The sequence below is a fragment of the Miscanthus floridulus genome, chromosome 3, assembly GCF_019320115.1.
Source record: "Miscanthus floridulus cultivar M001 chromosome 3, ASM1932011v1, whole genome shotgun sequence".
In the NCBI taxonomy this organism is placed as follows: Eukaryota; Viridiplantae; Streptophyta; class Magnoliopsida; order Poales; family Poaceae; genus Miscanthus; species Miscanthus floridulus.
The window spans coordinates 140,128,908-140,146,946 of record NC_089582.1 but is presented as its reverse complement, the minus strand read 5'-3'; the positions used below and the strand labels follow the sequence as shown (position 1 = coordinate 140,146,946).

General features: G+C 47.8%; 2 protein-coding genes across 3 annotated transcripts; both read right to left on the bottom strand.

Moving 5' to 3' along the window:
* Positions 1 to 11,991: 11,991 nt before the first annotated feature.
* LOC136547230 (vacuolar protein sorting-associated protein 27) lies at positions 11,992 to 14,981 on the bottom strand. Its single transcript, XM_066539195.1, has 10 exons — positions 14,717 to 14,981; positions 14,474 to 14,530; positions 14,296 to 14,363; positions 13,954 to 14,158; positions 13,780 to 13,880; positions 13,441 to 13,516; positions 13,278 to 13,337; positions 13,154 to 13,204; positions 12,658 to 12,736; positions 11,992 to 12,286 (listed from the first exon to the last, which is right to left on the bottom strand). Exons 1-10 carry the CDS (start codon positions 14,792 to 14,794, stop codon positions 12,192 to 12,194), a joined length of 870 nt encoding a protein of 289 aa, XP_066395292.1. The 5' UTR covers positions 14,795 to 14,981; the 3' UTR covers positions 11,992 to 12,191.
* A 466-nt stretch (positions 14,982 to 15,447) lies between these two features.
* Positions 15,448 to 17,641, bottom strand: LOC136547228 (uncharacterized). 2 transcript variants are annotated; one of them, XR_010781512.1, is made up of 4 exons: positions 17,318 to 17,641; positions 16,847 to 17,067; positions 16,594 to 16,695; positions 15,448 to 16,512 (listed from the first exon to the last, which is right to left on the bottom strand). XR_010781512.1 is itself a non-coding variant. In XM_066539194.1 (3 exons), exons 1-3 carry the CDS (start codon positions 17,625 to 17,627, stop codon positions 16,372 to 16,374), a joined length of 672 nt encoding a protein of 223 aa, XP_066395291.1. In that variant the 5' UTR covers positions 17,628 to 17,641; the 3' UTR covers positions 15,448 to 16,371. The 2 variants fall into 2 exon arrangements, 1 of the variants encoding a protein (XP_066395291.1); XM_066539194.1 differs by lacking the exon at positions 16,594 to 16,695.
* Positions 17,642 to 18,039: the final 398 nt, after the last annotated feature.

The following is an 18,039-nucleotide window of genomic DNA, read 5'->3' as shown; positions in this document are numbered from 1 at the left end:
CACAATCAAATCCGAGCAAGCTGTGCTGTTCTTTCTCGACATCATCCATCGCTTTGGAGTACCGAACTCCATCATCACAGACAACGGCACGCAGTTCACCGGTAGGAAATTCATTCATTTCTGTGATAAACAACACATCCGAATCGATTGGGCAGCCGTTGCGCACCCCCGGACGAACGGACAGGTCGAGCGCGCAAACGGCATGCTTCTTCAAGGCCTCAAACCTAGAATTTTCAACCGGTTGAACAAGTTCGGCGCGCGTTGGCTCGCTGAGCTCCCAGCTATGCTCTGGAGCCTAAGGACGACTCCTAGCCGGGCCACCGGCTACACACCCTTCTTCATGATCTACGGTTCCGAAGCCGTTCTCCTGACGGACCTCGACTATGGAGCACCAAGAATCAGAGCATATGACGAACAGGGAGCCGAGGCATCTCACCAAGACGCCATGGACTAGCTGGATGAGGCCCACGACGTCGCCCTCCTCTGTTCAGCTAAGTACCAGCAAGCATTACAGCGGTACCACAGCCGACGGGTGTGGGGTCGAGCCTTCAACGTCGGAGACCTCGTCCTTCGTCTTGTGCAGAGCAACAAGGATCGCCACAAACTCTCCCCGCCCTGGGAAGGGCCCTACATCGTCGCAGAAATATTTCGCCCAGGCGCCTACCGGTTGAAAACCATCAAAGGCGAGGTCTTCACCAACGCCTGGAACATTGAGCAGCTACGTCGTTTCTATCCTTAAAATAAGCTTACACTTTTCCTTGTCAGTTTTTGTCTTAACAGAACCCCGATCCTTAGTGACTTCCGACCCCTGCAAATTGCGAGGGGTCAGACCTCACTCGGGGGCTGGCATGTGATCGTAACATATGTCATGTGTAATACAAGTATTACGCTTGCAAAAAATCACTGTGTTATACTTACAAACATTCTCTAAGTTTTCCATTCGCCTCGTAAACGAGTCTCGAGGGCTAAGATCTTGGGAACCAATTCTGAATACAACCGGTTGGACTGCGAGACACCCATGCCCCAGCGACTGTAACCTCTTTGCTCACCAGTTCAATCAGAATTAGTTCGCCCACGTTCCTAGCTTCCTATGACTTAGACCATGAGAAGAGTTGGAAAGCGCTAAAATTGTTCCTACAGAAGAGAGAAAGATAAAAAAATGACTTGCTATAAGCAAAGGATGTAATTTTGTTCATTTTTTGCACAAATTCACCACTTTCAAAGCGATGTCATTACAAAAAAGGAACAATATACTTAGAGGACTGTTTACTCGGGGGCTTCCCCACAACGTTATTTCATTACAGTCTCGGCTCAGCTCTACCACAAGTGCTACTGCGGTCGCCGCGCCACACTCTCCATCGGTGATGTCCGGGGCGTGTACACGGGCCAGCTCGTCTACTGCGGTCGCCGTGCCACGCTCTCCATCAGCGACATCTTCGCTAGATCCTTGAAGGCGCCACCATCTACGACGCCTCCGCCGGAGCGTCCGGGGACTACGCCATCGTCGTCAGCCGCAACCCCGGCAGCAACGCCACTGCCATGGTGTCTGGGGACTACGCCATCATCCCCAGCCATAACCCTGACAACGGCGTATGGGCAGGAAACGCCTCCCGCCAAGGGAGGAGCGCAGCGAACGACGACGCAGTCAACGACGTACGACTCCCACCGACGCCTTTTTTCCTTCAGCAGCAGCGACTCCTCACCAAGGGCCGCGCACACCATCTCATCTACGTTGGATAACCTCCGGCTCGACATCATGCACCAGACTCGCGAGCAAGGTTGTAAGTTCTCTATCTCTCTCTGGCATTACTCTTCCTCACTCAGGAACTGCCACGACGCACGGACGCGTTCGGCGGAAAGGAAGAAGAAGGAGAGACAGTGGCTCAGAGGCAGAAGGGGAGGTGGGATGAGAACTCCTCTCCCCCTCCCTATGTAAAGAGGAGACACTGTAACTAAGGAAAGGCGAAAGGTCGGATGAAAAACCCTCTCCCTTCCCTTTTTTTTAATACGCAATCAATGCTGATTGATATCTGAGGGGACGTGCCAGAAGTGACGGGACGAACCCTGGTCTACGAGGCGCCCCTCTTTGGTCAAACTGAACACTGCCTGGGTATGGCCCGCCACTAACCCGCTCCAGACGCGGTGATTAAGGCACCCACATAGGCAGACAACTTTTCGCCTCCCCATGCAGGACCACGGACGACCCGACGACGGGACCTTTCAGATCTCCTGGGTCGGCCATTCGGCCCAGAAGACACGACGAACGAACGACCAAAGAAAGATAAGCCTCTCAGCTTTCTCACTTTATGCGTTAAAATTTGTTCGCAAGATTCCGACCCCGTCAAATAGCAGGGACGCGAACATCACTCGGGGGCTGCCGAGGATGACTACCAGTCTAGACATCCTCTTCACCCGACCCCTCCGTACACTTGAAACTAAGGGCGCGACATACAGGCACAAAGCTTTGAGTAAAACTGGACGAACTAGCAAACCCTACGCCCCGATAGCTATGGTGTTTCTATTCACCAGAAAAATCCTACTCAACGCCCCTCGCGTCTCTAGTTTCAACGTCTGCCTTCTCAAAGAAGGGATCGGAGGGGTCCACCTATAGAATCTCCCCCAAAGGAGAAGCTGTCAGGCTGCCCAAGTTAATCGAACAGCTCAGATCATCACCGAGACACGAAAACAAAGAATAGCAATTCTTACGCAGGTTTTCCAACCTCGTCACAAACATCAGGGCCCGAACCCATTTGGTAGGAGCTTTTTCGCCACTCATATCACCAAGGTAACGTTACCGACCCCGCCTTTATTTTCAATTAAATCTTGCATTCAAAACATTTCATATGCAAAAAATTGCATCCCAACGATTCGTGTCACACCACGAAACGGCTGTCGCCTCATTCGATATAGGCAACCACAGGCTGAGGTTCGAAGGTCGGCCCGTGAAGGGCTCGAGGCCGCCTCACGCCGAACAGAGCCAGGGAGAGATAACCGAGACGAGCCCCAGCGGCCCTGCCCGACCCCGCTCAGAAGCAAACCGGGACGTCTCGACCTTCTCTCGTTCGATTCTAACCTCGAGCCAAACCCACAGAATCTCCATCGAGGAGAGGCCATCGGGCCCCCTGAGCTTATCGAACGACTCAGGCATCTACCGGGAGGCGGGTTAAGAAGTTGTGGAGTGCCATCAGAGGGCTCTACCGACCCCATCAGCAAATGATGGACCCGGATTCCGCACGAACGTACCCGTTAGCGAGCTCGTTGAGCGTGGTACTCAAGCCGTCTAGGCAAGTGTCGTTCACTCAGCCCCTCCGATTGCGAAAACCGAGGACGAGGTAACACGCAAATAATGGCCGACCCCTATCAGACCCTAACAAGGCTCGGGGGCTTGGGCCAAACAATGCAGGGACACAGGTTCAAAGGCCCCACCTTGCCGAGCCCATAGAGTCCCCAGTCGGGATTTCTGTTGGAAGACAGGGCGGGGATTATTGCGATGACATCCATTGTCACCAAAACCACGATTCCGGTCTCCAGTAACACCCGACCCCAGCAGGTGCGGGGGTCGGACCTTACTCGGGGGCTGTTAAGGTACGACCACCTCCTTTCCTTCCTTTGGAACAATCTCCTCGCATTATAATCAGCGGCATAATTCAGGGGAACATATTGGTAAGACCGTAAAAAATCAAATCGCAAAAAATCAAACAAAACGAAATTAAGACACAAAAGCACGAAAGGCACAGACTCGAAAAGTACCGACACTTGTCCACATATTACATATAAGCTGTTCTCAAAATTGTTCGATTAATTACTCCCGCGGAGGGAGAACCATTTCTTTCAGACTGTCTGCCAGGTTCTTCGCAAGGGGAGCGACCATCTTCTCCATTTCCTCCAGCTCTTCATCCTCGTAGGTGGACGGAAAGCCTTCACTCATCACCTTCAGGTTTATTTCCTTCTCATAATGGGCGTGGGCGACGGTGAAGGCCTGGGTAATCCCGGCGTGAAAGGCACTCTCCTCAAGTTGGCCCACCCGAGCCGTGATACCTCTGACACGAGCCGTGAGCGGGCTGGTCTCCACCGGCTCCATCACATTCAGGGCGTTAAGGACCACCCCGACCGCAGCTTGTAGAAGATCGTGCTCATCGCTCTTAACCTGAAAGGCCCTTCGCGTATAGGCAGCCTCTTTCTCCAGCTTGGTGGCGACATTCTCAGCACTCAACCTTCCTTCCACCGTGTCACCAAGCTCCGCCCGGAGAGAGCGGACCACCTCGACGTCCTCGTCCACCTTCTGCTGGAGGGCTGTGGCCCTACTCTCGGCCTTCCGCCGGAGGTCCCGCTCCATCTCCAGCTCCTTCAGGACTTCACCGGCCTTCTCATTGGCCGCGGCATTCCTCTGCAGTAGCTCGTCTCGCTCTTTTTGGAGTCTGGTAATCTCCTCTCCATCCAGCTTAGACCTCGCCGACAGGTCCTCGAACATCCCGTGCGCCTCCTCCGCATCCTGACGCGCCTGGGCCTCCCGCTCCTAGACAGTAGCAAGCTAGGCGGCCATGTCTGCTCATAGCCGAGCCTCCTCGGAAAGGCGATCCCACTCCGCCTTCTATTCGCGGAGGAATTGGGATTTATTCCGGCTACGAGCAACAAGAATCTAAGGAGGAAGAAGACTGATATCAGAAATGCGAAAACACAAAAACATACGAAGAAAAAAGAAAGCCCGGAAAATACCTGCAGCTCTACCTCATAGTAATCTAATAGCCCCCGAAGGAATCTATGCGCAGGTACCCCGAATCCCCGCTCATGGAAGATGGCAAAAGAGACGACATACCCTTCAGGCGGCACCGGCTCACCCTCGTCGCCAGGAAGCAACCACTCCTGGACGGTGGACAGTGGACAGAGAAGGCCACAGCGGACGAGGCCCTCTAGACGTCGGGAGGTGATGCTTGATCTGCCCCACAACTCCATTAAAGCAGTAGGAGGGAAGGGCAGGCGCGAGCTTGACAGCGGCTGGAACACGAACGCAGGCCGGTCGACGGTGGCGATGTGGGCGCGAGCGGCTGGAAAGATTGGCGGCGGATGTTTCAGAACGCAAAGGAAGGGGAGCGAAATACGGAACCCTGGGGGTAAACTCCGTGGTTTTATAGGGGGCGACGGACGCGAGAAGGGCAACCGTCCGCCTCGATCTCCGGGCCTGCCACGCGCGCCACCGCGTCACGTCGCGGGACACGCGCCCGCACTCCCTATCCTCTCACCCCAAAAATCTCGGCGGGCGGTTCGCCTTCCCCAAGCGAATCCAGACTCTCTACCCACCGGAGAAACGCGAGCCACAAAGGCCTGTTCTTTTCTCTTTGGCCCACCTAGGGCCCAGAAACTCGCCGGCCGGCCCAACTAAGAAGGAATCCATGAACGATCCGCCATCAAGGGCAGAAGCACCAGTTAGGACAGCCCTGAATCAGTTCCCAGCGAACGGAACGCCACGACCCACTCGGAAAAACATCCAGTTGATAAAAAACTAAGTCCTTCAGCCTTACCCGCGAAGGGGCCGATACAACCCCCCGGGTGACTCTACTCGAGTCACCTAGGGGCTCGGGGGCTACACCCATCAGGTGCGCTCGCGCGCACCCTTCGGCAAATTAGCTTCGACGAAATCAAAAACACCCTCTAGGCGGTTCTACTCGAATCACCTAGAGTCTCGGGGGCTACTATCGGGGACCTAATACCAGGGTACCCCAGAAGGTGGAACCGATAACCACCAAACGTGAAAAACTTCTGGACGCATAAGGGCGTCATGTCATCCCTTGTTCGAGTGACGGGAGTTCGGTTCCGTCTCGCCCGACGCCTTTAGGACGGGCTCGGTCTCGCCCGAGGGCCGAGGGATAAACTCCGTCTCGCCCGACGCCTTGAGGGCGGGCTCGGTCTCGCCCGAGGGCCGAGGGATAAACTCCGTCTCGCCCGACGCCTTGAGGGCGGGCTTGGTCTCGCCCGAGGGCTGAGGGATGAATTCCGTCTCGCCCGATCCCGGAGGGGCGGGGTCAGCCTCACCCGACGCCTTTGTGGGATAACCCTGCCTCGCCCCAAAGGCTCAAGGCTAATCTCTGTCTCGCCCGACGCCTATAGGGCGGGCTCGGTCTCGCCCGAAGGCTAAGGGATGGATTCCGCCTCGCCCGATCTCGGAGGGATGGGGTTAGTCTCGCCCAAGAGATAGGGATTGGTTTCTGTCTCACCCGACGGCCCAGAACGAGCCTCGCCCTGATCGATATCTATCCCTCATAATAATGGGTATAGGACGAGACAAGACGTTCGGGTCAACAATGGCTCCAACGACCATACCCTGCACCCTGGCAGGAAAAGGACTGCCAGGGAACGACAGGACTGATGCTTTAGACCCTTCTGGGCGCCGCAGAGCCCAAAAGGTATTACAGGTGCGTGCACCTCACCCTGTAGAGTTGTAGGCGCCGCCTTCAGCTCTGGGACACGGAACCCAATGAAGATATATGACAACCGCTACGCTCCAAGAATGGATTTGCTATCTCCACGAACGACGGACATTCCGTCACCACGCTATGGACCCGAGGGAGCGGCGCCCTCTTCCCGACCCCTCAGGTCCTCCCAGTCAGAAGGCCTTGGCCGCGGCGCTACACCGGACCCCGACCCTGAATTCTCCCAACAAGGAATCATGGGAACCAGAAGGCGTACGGAGCAAGGCTGGGGGGAGGCTCATAAGTCAAAACCACTGTACTACAGCCCATACCCTACGCAGGGCAGCATTCTGTGACTAACCTGACATCCTATAGAGACATCGACAACATGGTAAGCACTTATCTTCCTTCGCACTCATTAGAATTAAGGACCTGGCCAGGTAGACGTGAGCCACAAGACTAAGTAGAGTACGCATCCTGGAGCCCTCACCCTTGTAAAGCCAGCCCCTTCATCTATAAAAGGGAATGCGCTTCCTCCATCAAGGGGGACGGAAAAAATAGGACCGAACAATAGAACGCACTCATACACACAGCTACGAAGCTCTTGACCACCTTTCAATCCTTCCATCAGAGACTTGGGACTAGTCCCTCTCTCGACAATTTGTACCCCTTACTACAGACCGTTCACGGTGCTAATAACACAAGCAGCAGCAAACTGGACGTAGGGACGTTCCGCCCGAACCAGTATAAATCTTGTGTCCTTTAGCGCACCATTCGGGCCTAACACGCATTACTATAAATTACTTGCCGGTGCTTGTACGAAACACCGACACCGGGTGAACCTCAGCAGAATGGAGTAGCTGAAAGGCGTAACCGTACCCTAATAGATATGGTACGTAGTATGATAAGTTACTCCACTTTACCGATGAGTCTGTAGATGGAGGCGTTAAAAACCGCCATTCATATTCTCAATAGAGTACCAAGTAAGTCGGTGCCTAAAACATCGTATGAGTTGTGGACAGGAAGAGTACCCTCACTTAACCACTTGCGTGTGTGGGGGAGCCCTGCTGAGGCTAAAGTTTTTAACCCAAACATTGGGAAGCTAGATCCCAAAACAGTGAGTTGCTATTTCATTGGCTACCCCAAAAAGTCAAAAGGTTTTCGTTTCTACTGTCCTAACAGACATACAAAGTTTGTGGAAACGAGACACGCCGTCTTCCTAGAGGATGAAATGATTAGGGAGAGCATGGTAGCTCGAGAAATTGACCTTGAAGAGAAGCGGGTGTATGCACCCACTCCGATAATTCATGAGCCATTTTTCTCACTACCTGCTGTTGCTGCACCGACAGTATAAGACACTATGGTGCCAGCACCTATTGTTATCCTGCCTGTGGCAACAATGAATGATGATGAGAAACCTGTTCCTCAGGATCCTATAGAAACTATTGCCACACATGAGGGGGAGCAACAACAGCCTCAAACAGAAAATGTGCCAAATGAGGAGGCCTCTAGAAGGTCTCAAAGAGTTAGAAAATTAGTTATTCCTGCTGATTATGAAGTGTACAACACTGAAAAATTTCAAATGGAGGATGATCCCACCTCATTTGAAGAAGCCATGAAAAATGATCATTCATCAAAGTGGCTTGAGGCCATGGAAGATGAAATGAGATCAATGAATGCAAATAAAGTTTGGGATTTGAAGATAATTCCTAAAGGAGCCAAAACAGTATGCTGTAAATGGGTCTATAAAACAAAACTTGACTCTCAAAGGAATATAGAGAGATATAAAGTCCGACTTGTGGCAAAAGGCTTTACACAAAGAGAAGAGATTAATTATAATGAGACCTTTTCTCCAGTCTCATGTAAGGATTCCTTCAGAATCATAATGGCATTAGTGGCACATTACGATTTAGAATTACATCAGATGGATGTAAAGACGGCATTTCTCAACGGAGACTTAGAAGAAAATATTTACATGACACAACCAAAAGGTTTTGTCATGGAAGAAAAAGAACGTTTGGGATGCCGCCTAAAAAAATCCATTTATGGATTAACATAAGCTTCAAGACAGTGGTACTTAAAGTTTGATCAGACAATAAATAATTTTGGGTTTAAAGATAATGTTGAGGACAATTGTGTTTATGTAAAGTTTAAGAATGGGAAATTTATCTTCCTTGTCCTGTATGTAGATGATATCTTACTTGCTAGTAGTGATGTCAGTCTACTACTGGAAACAAAGAAGTTTTTGTCCTCAAAATTTGATATGAAAGATCTTGGTGAAGCTTCGTTCGTTCTAGGGATCGAGATTCACCGAGATAGAAGTAAAGGGGTATTAGGACTGTCACAAAAAGCATACATAGAAAAAGTCTTAAAGAAATTCAGTATGCACAAATGTAGTCCCTCACCTGCTCCTATAGTCAAGGGCGACAGATATAGAGATTTTCAATGCCCCAGGAACCAATATGAGATCGATCAAATGAAAGTGGTTCTATATGCTTCAGCTGTCGAAAGCTTGCAATATGCTCAAGTGTGTACGTGTCTTGACTTGGCATTTGTTACCGGATTACTTGGCAGATTCCAGAGCAATCCTGGAATAGAACACTGGAAATTGGTAAAGAAAGTCTTGCGTTATTTGCAAGGAACGAAAGGCCTCATGATGACGTATAGAAGATCTGATTCACTCCATATAGTGGGATATTCAGATTCTGATTATGCGGGAGATAATAGAAAATCCACGTCTGGATATGTGTTCACTCTCGCAGGGGGAGCTATTTTATGGAAAAGCTCAAAGCAAACCGTCACTACATCGTCCACAATATATGCCGAGTTTGTAGCGTGTTATGAGGCAACGGGGCAGGTGAACTGGCTAAAGAAGTTCATACCCGGTTTGAAGGTGGTTGACGACATCAATAGACCACTGAAGTTATACTGCGATAATAATCCAGCAGTACAGTATGCTCACAACAATAGGTCAAGTGGTGCTGCCAAACACATTGACATAAAATATTATGTTGTGAAGGATAAAGTCCGGGATCAAATGATAAGTCTTGAGCATATAAGTACCGAAAAGATGCTCGTGGATCCGCTTACAAAAGGCTTACCACCCAACGTGTTCAGAGAACATATAGCCAGCATGGGTTTAAGGGAAAGCCTATAACTCCTGGACTATAAAGGGCCCAAAAGTTAAAGTAACTATTTCAGATCAGAGACGTGCATTATAGCTGTTAAATCTATCGGCGATTGACCGTGACGATGAAACATGCTCTATGCATCATCTATGAAGAAATGAGTAAGGATAAAATGATTGAAGTTTAAAGTTTAAAGATAAAAGTAATAGTGTGAGATCAAGGGGGAGAATGTTAGATTGATCTCTCAGCCAATAAGCCCAACGACCTATTGGGCCTTAGTCACGCGCCCTGATCGGGGGCGCCCAACCCTACATGGTTGGTGGGCCTCGTCGCACTGCGCTATATAAAGTGGTGGGAGCCGGCGGCTCGAGGTACGAGGTTCACCGTGAGCCGCAAACCCCACCGACAAACCCTAGACCGATCTGAGAGGGCGCGCAGCCAGCGACGGGAAGCTCCACTGACTTCGCCGTCGTCACTGCCACACCGTCCATCTGTACTGCATCGACGTCTGTGCCACCTCTACTCCACCCGTCGCTGCCCGTGCGCAGACCTTCATCACCGAACCTGAGATGGCCGGCTCCAGTTCATCCGCGACTCCCTCCGAGGGCTCAGGTTCAACACCAACACCTCTCTCCTATCTTCTTCCCTGTTCATCCCGTATTCAAAAGAATCAAACCCTAAGATCTACTGCTGGACGATCTAGAGAGTATAACATCATGTAGTAGACTAGTAGTACTATCTCTACTAACATCTGCCGTTGTTTTTTTCCTATCTCTTAGCCATCTAAGCGTTAACCGTATTGCTAGTTTTATACAGTGTTAGGCAACCACATTGTTTTTACTAGTCCAGATCACTGTCTCGCATGATAAAAGATCAAACATGGCACTCCTACGCATGAATCATGATTCCTCCGTTACACCGTCATCAATCAATATACTAATGGTCCTTTCCAGCTCTCACAACCAATGAGCGGAGGGATCGCGAGCTGTCTTTATACACCAAGCAGCGCCAGTGAGCGTCGGGGCAGGACAGAAGATCTGGCAGGGGGAGGACGCTAGATATTTTTGCAGTCGCAGGCGCGGGGAATTAAACAAATCCGTTGCCGCCGCGGCACTGACGAGGCTTTCTGGTCTCTGCGATTCTTCTGCCCAAGCGCTGACTACATCCGTCCCGCCCCGCGGCTTCGGATATTTTGAGCTTGAGCAGTTGAGCCCAAGCCAAAGCGGCCTAGCCCATACGGCGCCAAGGAGGTTGCGACCCGTAGAACAGACAGACAATCGGAAGGCGCGTTTCATTCGTCTGCTAGTCCACGCCAGCATGGGCAAGAAGAGTGCTGTTTCAGTCAAAAAAAAAAAAACATACTCACCATGCTCGCTTGTTGGTTTCAGTCAGCCCAAACCAGTCAGTCAACAGTATTTTTCTCTCATAACAAACCAGCACCAGCCAGCCTAAACCAGCCCAGAAACCAACCAGTGAACAGGCCGACTCTCTCCGTCCACTCGTCCGGAAATAACTGCACATTTCATCTCTCGATGACGAGTCAAAAACAAATTTAAATTGACTTGACAGGTACAGTACAAAATAATATCAATATTTATTTCTTGTAATAAATTTATTAGAAGAACATATATTCCACTATCATCTAACGATACTTATCACACATCATAAATATTATATAGTACTTTTATATAGTTAATCAAGCTTAAAATCATTTGACTTCACGTGTGCATTTATTTTGGGACGAGTGAGTATTGCCTAAGATTAGGAATACATGGTAAATGATTGCAAGTATTCACTGGCTACATTGTTTAACCAGACTGAGATTGCTCTTATTCTGAATGATTATTTCACACTCGTGAGTTATGACAGGCAACGTTTTTAGGTGGTACTGGCAGCACGAGCACTATCTCACCAGGCCACCGCCAAGAAGCTCTTTTTAATAAAAAAAAACTCATTTATATTTAAACGTTAACAGCATAATACAAGGATTAGGGATAGAAATCCCAAATACATGGATATAACCTTAACTGCTCAGAAGGAAAGCATCCTGGGAGTAGAGCAAAACAATATGATTTTGAGTAAGATCTTTGAAACCAAATTCCACAAAAGCCTTGAAAAGTCTTTAAGATGCCCCATTAAAAACGCAGCAAACATTGTCGCCCGGCAATAGTGACAAAGACCTTCAAAGGCCTCCTGTGTGCAATGTGGCGCTAGAGGTTGAATGTTGAGTAAAGGATATATTGTGATCTCGGAGTTGGCATTGATGATTCAAATATGTACTCCACCCAACCACGATCAGCAAGCCTCGAGGAAACAGCAATGGCAAGAAGCTTTATGCTGTTACTGAACTGCTATCTCCCAGAGGAATGCTGTTTCAGTAAAAGAAAAACATATTGTACATGGTAAATGTTTGGAACTATTCACTGGCTACAGACGTGGGTACATGAGTAGGAATGTAGGATGAAGCTCAATATATTATTTCATACGCGCGAGTGGTGAGTGGCATTCCAACGTTTCTAGATGGTATATACTGGCGGACCAAACACTATCCCACCAGCAAGAAGCTTTCAGCTCACTTTAACTGCTTTATTCGTTGACACCACGTTTGACATAAACTGGAATAGGAAAAACTTGCAGAAAATAGCACAAACGCCGTTCACTCTAGTGGTCTCCTCGAAGCCGCGAGTTCTTCCATCTGTTGTCGCATCTTGTACTGCAGCATTGCTGGAGCGCAGTCTAAAGGAGTTTCCCCTGCCCAACATATTAATGATGTTAGTAATTCCGACACTGAAATAACTATCTGGACTTCAAAATTGGGTGAGTAACTGAATATATAATGGTGACAACTCTCAACAGAACGAATTGAGCATGGAAGCTACTTTGCCAATTAGGTCATATAATAGCTCTTCTTTTGCTTTACACTTACAGTGAACATCTTTTTTCGAGTGCTTGGGGGCAAATTAAAATTGGAATGGCAGACTGAGAGGGTGGTATGTTCAAAATAACTTCTGACAGCAATTTCAATCAATCGACTATAGGAACACTTGGATGTCAGTAATTTAGTAACAAATGTAAACAATATTATCACAAAAATGGGCTTATAAGTAGTAAAAGGAACCTACCTTGCCCATTTTTGCTTTCAACATTTGCGCCATGGTCCATGAGAATAAGAGCAATCTCAGTCTGGTTAAACAATGCAGCCTGTCGCAGTTGATCGCAGAGAGAAATAAATCACAGGTAGATTTGCTTATTTGATCTCATATGTATGTACATGGCAGATTCGAAACACAAAGAGCTTTTGTTGCGCAAACTGCTCATGATAACATGCAATGATGCAAAGGGGTCCATAAATACTATGGAGATATATAGCACCTCTGCCAGGCAAACAAGTAAACAACTAAAATCACAGAACAATTACTAATTTCCACCTGTGTTCCTTAAGATATTCTACTCAGATTTTTGTATGCTATCCTCATACAGGTGATGTGGCCCTTACTGTGCAAATATTCAGCTTTAACAATGTTGTATGATTAGATGTTTATACACAAGCAGTCAAGCAAATCAAACAAAGAAGCTTGAATAACTCAACCACAAGGATGACATCAAAAGAACACATACCAAATGTAGCAAAGTAAATCCTTGTTTGTCGCAGTAGTTAGAATCCACTCCCTGCCCGATGTTGAATGTAAGAATCAAGATGCCAAAAATGATCACAAGATCAGACAAGAAAGAGAAATTGCACCTGTGTAAGAAGTTTCTTTACACCCTTAACATCTCCACCTTTAATTGCTTCTCTCAGTCCCTGTAAGCAGTAAAAACTAGGTTACACAAAATCCTACTTCATGAAACCAGTTGAATGATGAAAAATAGAGAAGGAACTGCATGCGGGAAAAAAAAACACTTACCTCCCCACTAACTTCATAGTCAGAAAGACCCTTATCATTGCTATCGTTGCTCATCAATCCAATATTTAAGAATGGGCTGCAAAAAGAAGGATATAGGGGGATGAGATGATAACTTCAAAGTTAAAACACTTGTTAACAGCGCTTAATGGAGATATATTCAATCTCCCTATCGCATGTGTACAAGCGATAAAGCAGCGAAGCTAAAGACCAAAATATGGTTCCAATTGTTGCTGGAAAAGTTGGCACATACCATAAAGGCATAAACATATCCAACAAAAATGAGTAGATAGAGATAAGATATATGGCAAAAAATGTTAAGGAACGCCAAGACCAGCCAACCTTGAGTTGCTACTGGAAGTAGCTGAAGCCTTCTGTTGGGTGTTAGCAGGCTTCTTTGGCCTTGGATTCGACTGTGTGGTTGAGGGAACAGTGCTGATATTCTGTTGCATAGGATCATTGGGTTTAGGATGGAAATCTCAACAGAGTGTAGAAAAAAAATGGATTGACATTTACCTTTACAGGTGCAGGTTCTGGTTTTGGTGCTTCACATATACACAAAGGCATCCCACATTTGCACTCAATAAGGGGTGCCGCGCTCTGAACTGTTGAATTCCTCATAGGCGATAAAGCATCCTCTTTGCCCAACCTCAGCCCTGAAAAAGAGTCAGCTGCTCCAGAAATGCTACCAGCCGACACCGAATTACCAGCGCGTCCTTGGCTGCAACATCACAGGACAATGCTAGTTAAATGCATACCCAAGCCAAGCTGCTTCCTTCCGAAGTACTAAACATAAATTGCTACAAGCACACAATCAGCTTACACCTCAATTTATTTAACTGATAAGAGGATGGCTACCTCGAGGATTTGTTGAAGCAATCGTAGCAGACTCTGACGTCGGTATATATCCCATACTGCGGGAGAGCCTGAAACAGGTTGGAGCTGAGGGTCAAACACTCCCAACCCAGTACCAAGGTCACTGCCAGTCTGCAAGAGCTAGGCCATGTATAATTTCATTTAACATTCGGTTCCTCACCATGTGGTACGAAGAATGCTCGTGACACAGCGTCCGTCCGCAGCTGCGGCAGTGATGCTGTCAGGGGGAAAAAAGAGAGGAAAAGTCAGTCATGGTATCTTCAGTTCTCCGTAGCTGGAATCAGGCGGGGCCCATGCACGCGTGCTCCGATTGCAGCGAGGGAAGGGAGGAATTCACACCAGAACGAACGAGATCGGTCCAGCGATCAGATATGTATATATGGGGAGAGAAGGGAATCCGTACACGGCGGCGGAAGGTGCTGAAGGTACAGCGGCAGACGTCGCAGTGGGCGGACTCCTGGAAAGGCGGCGGCGTCTCCATGGCCCTTCCGCTCCAGCTGCCCGCAGCGGATCTGGTCCCGAGCTCGCCTGCCTCGCTTCGGCGATCTACGGTGGAGGCGACGGGGAGAACCGACGCCCGACGGGTTGAGGAACTGCGTGCGAGACCGGGAGGGAGAGGGACCGGGGTGGGTGAGCCGTCCGTGCGGGATCGAACGCCTCTCTAATTTGGTTCGCTTCACGGCGTATTACCCCTGTTGTGACTTGTGAAGCCAAACCCAACGAATCAAAGCCCACCACGTTCTCCCAGCAAACGGAGTGGAACATGAACAGGAGACCTGTACTATTGTACAGATAATATACAACAAGCAGCATGTTCGGCTGAGCTTATACGATCGTAAATTATAAGCTGTAGCAGTATTTTCCTCTCACGTCAAATCAGTCAGCAGTAAATAATCCACGATCGTTTGGCTGAAGATAAATAATGGGCCAATAATCTGTTTAAACTTTTGGAACTTCGGCCATCAAAGCATGAAATCTATATTTAATTATTTATATATTTGTCTTGAAAAGTAGTATGTAGAGAGTTTTTGTTGAACAACTTCACAAGCATCTGTATCAATATGAACAATTAGATGTCCGTATCCTGGGCTCCTGGCTGTCAAATTCCAACTCAGCTTCAACATTCAGGTTGTTGGTTATAAAAAAACATTCAAGTTGTTGGCTGATGTGCATCTCTATGCATTTTCCTACATCAAAACAGTACACTAGAAGAGTCTGAGCGTCCATGTAAAACTTTATTCATCTAAGAAAAAACATTGAAACAATATGATTTTTTTCAGTAGTATAAAATACCATTTAATTGGCACCCTGTTCGTTTTGCTAAAAAGACAAACTAAAAAATATTATTTGCTAATTTATTGTGAAAGAAAAATATTGTTACTTCTCTAAAAAGATACATCCGTAATCGTCAGGTTCAGGCTCTGGTGAAATCAGAGACCAAGCGACAACGACTTCCATTTTACAGGAACCAAAGTGAAGGGCACGATAGCTTCTACCGACTTTAGCAGCCGTGAACGCGACCACAGCCTTGCAGCCATCTTGCCATGCCCTGAAAGAAACGTTGAGCGTTCCACTAACTTTGACTGGTATTAAAATTGACTGATAAATCGGTTGAAGTTGTTTTGTTGTGAGAAAAAAATACTATAGATTCTAGCTGATAAGTCGGCTGATAAGGAACAGGCAAAACGAGAAAGCTTCGTAATGCCATTAGCGCTAACTGGCACCACGTTGTCATGTCCAAATTCAAGAAGGATGACTTTCTCGTGATCAACACTGGTGGTATGAGCAGCAAATTGACCATGAAAACCATCTGGCCATGACCCATCGATGACTCGAATAAATATTGTGGCCTCCACAGATGAAACTATTTCTCCGAGCATAAACTCCAGTGTGCAGTGCTTGGTAGTGTACTCAAACGGGCATGAACCAGACCCACCAGAGTATGTCAATGACTCCTGTTCGGTTGGCTGGTTCATATCGTTGCTGGTTCGTGAAGAAATACTGTTGACTGGTTTATGTGAGAGAAAAATATTGTTCCGACTAAAAATTTACGATCGTTTACGATAAGCCACAGCTAAACGAACAGACGTCTTTATCCTTGGATTCGATAGGGCCCTTCACTTTCAAGTCAACCTCGATCGTCACAGGGTCCACTAACACAACAGCACGGCTCGAACCTGATAGCACTAAACATCGATCCTGCATGAAACAAGGCATGGCAACTAAATAAGATTCTCCCATGAAAAACTAAAGTATGTACGTATGATAGGAGTAACTAACAAGCGCAGTGAGTTGCATTGGAAAGTTAGCAGAAGAAAATACTGCTGTGATTTGCTCTGTTCTGCTGGTGGTATTTCGGCTGATTTCGACTGATTAGTGTTTCTATGAGAGAGAATAAGTCGAAATAAGCGTAAGCTCGCTAAAAAGTAGATGGACAGAACAGGTGATTGATAGATGTGTGCACCACGGCAAGAAATAACCAGAACAGTGAATTGAATTGTAGTAATAAATACAGTAACAATACATTACATACCTTTTCAGTAAGTGTCTGGCAATTATCCCTTGCCCGGTAGAAGACAAGATTGCGATTCCGATCGACGGAGTCGCGTACAGCAACCATACCGAACACGTCTAGCGGCCACTGAAAATCCCCTGTCATCGCTGCAACCTTGACTGAATAAACCTGCAGGGTATTGCAGGGCCGGATACACGGCGGCGCAGTGTGATATGTAAAACGCATGGGATCGATGATCGCTGCAGCCACAGATTCGGAATGGGTTAGGATTGAGAGTTTGAGACCGGCGACGGCACCGCTGCACCAGTACTAAAAACGCTATGGTACAAATCAGCAAGTGCTGCGACGATATTTAGCTATCTAAGCCATGGTGGTTTATTGGTCATGTTTCTTCCAAGATTACTACGAACTGAACCAAATAAAGCTAACCCTAATAATAAATAAAAGTATATAGAGATGCAGACAATAAGTGAGCGATCCAGGATTCACTGATGTCATGGAATGAACCGTATGCGCCGGACCATTGAGCGATCCAGGTCTTGCGGAATTGGAAAACCTGCTGGGCGTCGGCGTCCGCCCCCAACCCCTCCTCATCTCCAAGGTCCCTCGTCTTCTTCCTATTTCGATCTGTTTCCGCGAGTTCTTCGATCTTCTTTATAGACACCGCCGTCGATAAGCTGCCCAGGAGAGCCATGTCTGCCTTCCTCCACCCCCCGTCGTCCGCTCTCGCATCATCTTCCGCGTTCCTCGAGCGGTGGGCCTCCCTCTCCCTGGCCGACGCCTCCGTCGCCCACTCCATCTTCCCCGCGGGGCCGCGGGAAACGCACAACTCGTAGGTCGTGTTGTGAAACGACATCTATACGTGAATAGGCGTCTATAGACGAACAGACGTCTCTAATTTTATCCATCAAACACATGATTAGTAGATATGATTAAACAGTTAGTTTTAGTCCTAAAGTATATATTTTTTAGAAACAGTCGTGTCCCTTCGTGACACCCATTCACTTATATAAATATATTTCAGAGATCAATAAAAGAAATAGTTCTTCCAATCTTGTTAATTTACATTCACTTCTAACACTCTCTATTGGTACTTAAATAATAATCATGAATCCATTCTTGTATTCTGATTCAATAATGTACTCAATTAAAATTATAGAGATATCTGTCAATGTGGTTTTCATATGGAAACCTGAAGATGACAACTAAGA

Coding starts and splice junctions, on each gene's coding strand:
- LOC136547230 (XM_066539195.1), bottom strand. CDS start 14,794: ATGGAGACGCCGCCGCCTTTCCAGGAGTCCGCCCACTGCGACGTCTGC. Junction 13,517..13,779: donor ACTTCCAGTAGCAACTCAAG/GTTGGCTGGTCT, acceptor TTCTTTTTGCAG/CCCATTCTTAAATATTGGAT. Junction 13,338..13,440: donor ACTATGAAGTTAGTGGGGAG/GTAAGTGTTTTT, acceptor TACTGCTTACAG/GGACTGAGAGAAGCAATTAA.
- LOC136547228 (XM_066539194.1), bottom strand. CDS start 17,627: ATGGAGTGGGCGACGGAGGCGTCGGCCAGGGAGAGGGAGGCCCACCGC. Junction 17,068..17,317: donor CGGTTCATTCCATGACATCA/GTGAATCCTGGA, acceptor CTGTGGCTGCAG/CGATCATCGATCCCATGCGT. Junction 16,513..16,846: donor GCCAGACACTTACTGAAAAG/GTATGTAATGTA, acceptor TGTTTCATGCAG/GATCGATGTTTAGTGCTATC.